The sequence below is a fragment of the Sinocyclocheilus grahami genome, unplaced genomic scaffold, assembly GCF_001515645.1.
Source record: "Sinocyclocheilus grahami isolate Dianchi unplaced genomic scaffold, SAMN03320097.WGS_v1.1 scaffold792.1, whole genome shotgun sequence".
Classification (NCBI taxonomy): Eukaryota; Metazoa; Chordata; class Actinopteri; order Cypriniformes; family Cyprinidae; genus Sinocyclocheilus; species Sinocyclocheilus grahami.
Genome location: NW_015505971.1, coordinates 82380 through 89437, shown reverse-complemented (window position 1 = coordinate 89437; position 7058 = coordinate 82380). Strand labels below are relative to the sequence as shown.

The 7058-nt window shown below is 40.4% G+C and overlaps 1 protein-coding gene across 1 annotated transcript in view; it reads right to left on the bottom strand.

The window, feature by feature from the left end:
• Positions 1-4491: 4491 nt before the first annotated feature.
• Positions 4492-7058, bottom strand: part of slc11a2 (solute carrier family 11 member 2) — a 31245-nt gene continuing 28678 nt past the window's right edge. The window contains exon 18 of the mRNA XM_016246282.1: positions 4492-5836. Within this exon, the coding sequence (XP_016101768.1) occupies positions 5729-5836 (108 nt within the window). The 3' untranslated portion in view covers positions 4492-5728. The remainder of the gene's footprint in view (positions 5837-7058) is intronic.

Below are 7058 nucleotides of genomic sequence, written 5' to 3'. Positions count from 1 at the left end.
TTATGTAAAAATCTTACTCAGGACAGTACTAAATAAAAAATAACATGCATTTTGTATGATCTCTCTTATTTTGTTAAAATTATTCACATTTTCACAGATTCTGCAAGGGGTTCCCAAACTTTCGCATGCCACTGTATGTTATACTGTCATTCTGATGTGTGTCTCTCTCTGTCCCTGTTTTTTTTTGTTTTTTTTAGGTTGTTTCAATATCAAAATGTATGTGTTATTTGTATATTTAAATGGAATAACAGATATGGATTGTACTGCACGTTATCTTGCTTATTTTACTCAAGAGCACAATTTATTTATTTCTATATTCCATTAGTTCCAATCACAAAGTTTCAATAAAAATGAATCATAGTTGTGACCCTTTTCAAATAAAGTCATTTGCAGTTATTTATGCAGTTGAATTTGATAAACAAAGGTCAACAGCAATGACATTGGTAAATAAAGGGAGAATATATCTGTAAAGTATATTTGTGTAATTGAATTGTAGGTTTACAAAATGTTTAAATTAATTCAGTTCAAGTTCAAGTCGAGCACTTACAAAGAATATTCTCTTAAACATTCCTCCAAGAAAAAGTAGTCCATTACTGTGTGTAAAAACGTTTTGCAACAAGCCTGTGTTTTGTATGTATGGCACTGATGCGCACTATTAAATTATTAAGTGCTACAAGGCCATTTTACGATGGCCAGATGGTCTCGATGACCTATTCTTTTTGGTACAGCATGAAAAGAAAGACATGTGACAATAGCATGTTGTCCAAATATACAATTTCTTAATCATTATTAACCTATTTGTGAGTAGACCATTGCATAGAGATGTATTTCATGCATTACTGAATCAGATAATATTGTATGTTTCCTCTCCATTCGATTTCTGGGGGTTGACTCTGGATCTGAACACAGTGAATAAACATCTCCGTCTGTCTGAGGGGCACACAGTGATCACGTCTGCTGACACAGGCCAGCTGTATCCTGCTCACCCGGACAGATTTGACTGTGAGCTGCAGGTGTTGTGCACAGAGAGTGTGTGGACGCTGTTACTGGGAGCTGGAGCTGTATCGCAGTGTCATATAAGAGCATCGGCAGGAAAGAAACCAGTTCTGCGTGTGTGTTTGGACGTAATGATCAGTCCTGGTGTTTGTCCTGCTCTCCCTCCGGATACTTATGCTGGCACGATAATATAGATAGCCTGTTTCCTCCAGCTGCTCTAGAATAGGAGTGTATGTGGATCTCAATGCAGGAACTCTGTCCTTCTACAGCGTCTCTGACACAATGAGCCTCATCCACAGAGAACAGGCCACATTCACTCAGCCGCTACATCCAGGGTTTTTAGTCGGGTCCAGGTCAACATTTGACTGTGTGATCTAACAGTATAAACAATACTGAGATTCATAGGAAAGCTTTCAGCTGTATAATAAACTTAATGTTATTTTCCACAACCCCTGTAGAGTTATTACAAGATATTACAAGAGTGAAAATCTAATCTAATGTTTACTCAGAACTTTAAAAACAACCAATAGGTTTCATTGATGTTCAATAATTGGAAATGAAAATAACATATCACTCTCAGTGCTTTGGAATATTAATAAAAACATTTTTCTTTGGCTCAAAGAACAAATTAATTCAGTGTGCCAAACAAAGCAGGACTGTAATCGCCATAGACATTGTGAGTAAATATGTGTTTGCTAGTAGTTATCACTACTAACTTTTAAATGCTGCATAGAAATGATCACAGAAATTAAATCCTATACATTAAATAACTCATCATTTTATCACATTTAAAAAAAAGCTTGAATAACCCATGACATTTCTCTTGCAAAACATGTTTAGTAAGTTTGATAAAAAGAAAGCAAGAAAGAAGGCTCAGCCAATACTATTGACAAAATTTCAAGAATAAGAACGACCAGAAATGTTTCTGAACAAGCAGCTTATCATTTATTTATACACAGAAAATACAATACACAGATTTACAGTGGATGAATAATCTCAATCTGCCCTCACATGACTATTTCCTTCCACTCATTCACAACTTATGAAATATATTTACTACATTTAAATATTATTGTTTTGGTGTGTTATAATTACTATCACAGGGTTTGATGAAATGCACAGAAGAGTGACTGATTGCCTTGGATTGGTTGGGAGAATGAGATTCTTATAGATGTTTCAGATCTACTAATTACAAAACTCTAAAGACCTCACTCTGGGTGGTGTTATTTTTTGCCGAATCTTTGTGGCACAGCCAAGCTCCATATCTGTCCAGGAACAGTCTCCCAGTCGCGAGACTGTATCCTTTCCTCTGTGGACAAGCCGCTCCGAGTCCCCCGACCAAACCTGGAGTGCAAAGAATAACGCCAAAGTAAATCCTGTGGATATTTCTGTCATCTTTATGGCAGAGAATATCTTACAAACCACCCATAATCTTCCATACTCACTGAAATGTTAAAAACGGTGTAAATGTTATGGTACTGCTGAATAGGGGATCCAGTTATACACTGTCTTTGACAGACATTTGAAGTGGATCAAAACCTTTCATCAAAGTTGTCCTAAAACCTAAAAGCGTTCTTATCTCAAGACAACTTTGATGAACTTTTTTGATCCACTTCAAATGTTGATTACTGTAGTTAAAAATGAGAATTGGTCATTAAAATAAAGTTTTACCAGGAAATACGATTTGAGTTTTTCTACTTCATATTTCTAAGATTTCCAATGTTTTTCAGTGCAAGTCAAATGTGCTGTAAGTGAGAGACTCTTCAGATGAAAGCCTCTTCCGGTGAGCAGGAGCATGTTAGTCTCTGAAGCCACTGCACACGTCATCATGCCGAAGCGGCGTCTCTCTGGAGAGCGCTTGTGTTTTAGAACAGATTTAGTGCCGACTGATGAAGCTTTACACTAGACTGGACTCACAATAGCTCACCAGAAATGATCACTTAGCTGCTGAACTTTTATTGGCTCAGAAATCTCTACAGCTGATCTCAAAGAGACATAAAGGCTATATATACTGTATAGTCCCATCACTTATGTGTACCCCTGTGAAAAGACGTGTTTATCGTAAGTTTAACGCAAGTTAACATATGCTTTGAAAAATCTGAATAGATTTTTATTCTTATTGTAAAATGATGGAACATTAGGTCATGAATATTGTCTCAAAAGTCATGGAAATGTATTGGTAAAAATGTGTATGAACCCTGATACCGTCCAACGGTGTGTTTGGGTATTCCAGTAAAGCAATGTAAGGGTCACTTTTGCCACTTTGCTTTCTTTAACAGGTTTTTTATGGTTTGGACTGCTCGTTCAGCTGTGTGTCCTGGCCTGGACGTCGCATCTTCAAATTCCCACACTGTTGCAAAGTCTCTGAACTCTGGTGCACTGTGGACCATTGTCTCAGACTATCTGGTATTCCACGCCTCGTGAACATGGTCTTCATGGCCACAATTGCACAGTTGCGTCAGACAGGAATTTGGAGTAATAATCAACAGACAGTAAGTAATCTGAACCATTGAAAAATGGAACAGATCTCCGCTGATTTTTGACCAAGGTCTTCCTGGTATTGGATGCGATATCCTTGGCTCTCTTGGGTTGCTATTAAGACATTGGGAAACAAATTCTTCAATTCAACCAATACGGAACATCCCTGGCTCTTTCTTTACATTTCACACCTCCAAGATGTGATTGATGAATTTTCATCAGCTTTTCACATCTCAGTTTGCTCGGAGCAATGAAGTCGTTATGTGAAGCTTAACGATGGTCCTGGGTAAAGTCCAGAATGCCTGAATCTGTTTTGGAACCTCACTTCTTTCTTTAGGCCATACATCCATCCTGTTCTGCCTCCTCTTTTCTTATATTTGACACTGCTTATCTTGTTCACATCAACTAATTCATCTTTTCATTTGATTTGGCGTTGTCTTGTCGGCCCTGCAGGTGTCTTATCACTTTTTCCACTGTGAGCTCTGCGTCACGCAACGGTCTTGCGTGAACTTTTAATGCCACATATGATTCTATCCCTTATAAGTGAATCAGTCAAATCGTGAAATTCAGTCTTTCGCCTTGTGTTTATGATCGGTGACATACAAATACAGGTAGCACACAAAATACCTCACGGTGTGCATGATTAATAGGAAATCATGAAGCTAATCTGAGACGGTTTCATTAGGCACGTCTCTGCATGATTAGAGACAGACTGGAGTTTCATCATCTGTGTAGTAACATCTCATTCAAATTTGCACTCGCCTGCTTAAGGCAGACCGGAACTGAAATTAAACTGACACCCAAGAGACAAACAGATGGACTTGAAGAAAAAGAAGAAAAAATAGTTGACTTAAAGTGCACTTGCTCTAGGTTTCAGAAGCTTGTATGTATAGACACTCATATGTGTAACTTAAATGATCTTCTGTCTTTGCCAGACGGCTCACTCTGGTTTGTTCGCACTCGATACTTAAATTGTTGCTGTAGCACTAAAACATCTCGCATCATACTTCATGAAGATGACATTTTGGGCTTTTATTAATTAGGCAGCTACACATGTACAGTGTGTACAGGTTCATCAGATTCATGTCTTAAAACATAAATACATCTCAGCCGTTCTGTCTCTCAGCTGAATTACTGACAGCATGGAATGTGTCTCAAACATACAGCAGAACAGAACACAAGTATCTGCCACACCAACATAACTCACATTTACATGAAAACGGAGAAACCGGAAATCAAAATCATTTCAGTGGCATTTCAAACATGAATGAAATGAAAACATGAATGAAATGATCTGGCATGAAGGGAAACTTTTGATGACAGTCACATCTCCTAATGAAGACACATCAGAATGCACAATACCACAAAACAATGTAGAATTTAAAGGCACTTTTGTTGTTAGCATTTCTTTCTTTTTTTTTTTTTTAAAGCTGCATTCACTGTAATGCTTTTTATTTTGTTCAGAATCTCTTGTTAGTACGGTCAAATGATGGCAAATCTGTTCAGCAAACAAGTTTGAACTAGTGATGCACCTAAACTAAATAAACAGCCAATGATAGAATCTTTGAAATGAAAAAGAAAAAGAAAAAAAAATGAAAATGATGATAGATGATTTATTGACAGAAATGAGGTCCTTTATTTTTGACCAGAAGGTTTGGCGTGTCAGTCGTCTGTGCGAGCAGAGCACTTGCTAGTGTGCACAACGGGCGTCTCACGCGTCCTGCATTCAATGCCGTCAGTACTGCTCCTTCAATAAAATAAATACTCATTTCTCTTTCATTCAGGCATTAAAACACATGTTTTAGGGTGAAGGCAGGCTAATGTTCCTGCAGGTCATAAAAACACTTCATCAGCTTATTCATGGTAAGAAAAGCAGCCTTTGAGAACCTACAAATAACGGTTCAAACCTTCTAGGTCTGCCGTTCATCAGCAAATGAATCATTAGTTAGCGAGTCATTGTTTAATTTGTACTGTTAAATTCTCTTGACTTTACACTGATTGTACACAGACCGCTCAGTGTACGTTCTGTAAGGAATCATTTTAAGCCCATATTTCTGCAGCTGTTGTAGTAAATAAGTTATGAGGAGCACAGTAGATCTATCAGTTCTGCCAGACCTACAATAGTAGATCTATACAAAGTGATCAGGAACTGATGCAGGAAAACCAAGAAAAAAAGACTAATATTTGGATTGTGCTGTTGGTTACAGTGAGGGCGTTCCTCACACTGGAAGAACAAACAAGTGTTCACACTGCTTCAGGAATCAAACTCTGGCTGTTCATCCATGAGAACGGCAGGCGGATACTGAACCGAACCTCTGAAGTCCAGACGAGAGACGCCCAGAGCGATCAGACAGCGCCACACCTGAGGACACACACACACGTTTGTTTCTGTGAATTGTGGGGACTCTCCATAGACTTTAATTACTTTTACATTGACCAAATTATATTTTCAATCCCCTAACCCAACCCTAAACCTAAACCTACCCCTTACAGAAAACCTGCTTGCATTGTTACACTTTCAGATAAACATCATTTACTATTTTTTTTCCCCCTGTGGGGACTACAAGCCGGTGCCCACAATGTCAAATATTGTCCATCTTCGTGAGGACATTTGTCCTCTGACATGTGTGGACATCTGTGTCTGTGTCTGTCTGTCTCTCTCTCTCTCGCACGCACGCAGTCACTCTCTCACACTCGCTCTCTCACACACACACGCACGCACACACTCACACTCTCTCTCTCACACTCACGCACGCACGCACACACTCACTCTCTCTCTCACACACACGCACGCACGCACACTCACTCTCTCTCTCACACTCACGCACGCACGCACACTCTCTCACACACACACGCACGCATGCACACACTCACACACTCTCTCACACACACACACACACACAAACTCTCTCTCACACGCACAAACACACACGCTCACTCTCTCTCACACTCACACTCGCTCACACTCTCTCTCACGCACACACACACAAACTCTCTCTCACGCTCACACACACAAACTCACACACGCTCACACACACTCTCTCTCTCACGCACACTCTCACACGCACACTCTCTCTCGCACGCACGCAGTCACTCTCTCACACTCGCTCTCTCACACACACACGCACGCACACACTCACACTCTCTCTCTCACACTCACGCACGCACGCACACTCACTCTCTCTCTCACACTCACGCACACACTCACACTCTCTCTCTCACACTCACGCACGCACACTCACTCTCTCTCTCACACACACGCACGCACGCACACTCACTCTCTCTCTCACACTCACGCACGCACGCACACTCTCTCACACACACACGCACGCATGCACACACTCACACACTCTCTCACACACACACACACACACAAACTCTCTCTCACACGCACAAACACACACGCTCACTCTCTCTCACACTCACACTCGCTCACACTCTCTCTCACGCACACACACACAAACTCTCTCTCACGCTCACACACACAAACTCACACACGCTCACACACACTCTCTCTCTCACGCACACTCTCACACGCACACTCTCTCTCTCTCACACTCTCTCTCTCTCACACACACTCTCTC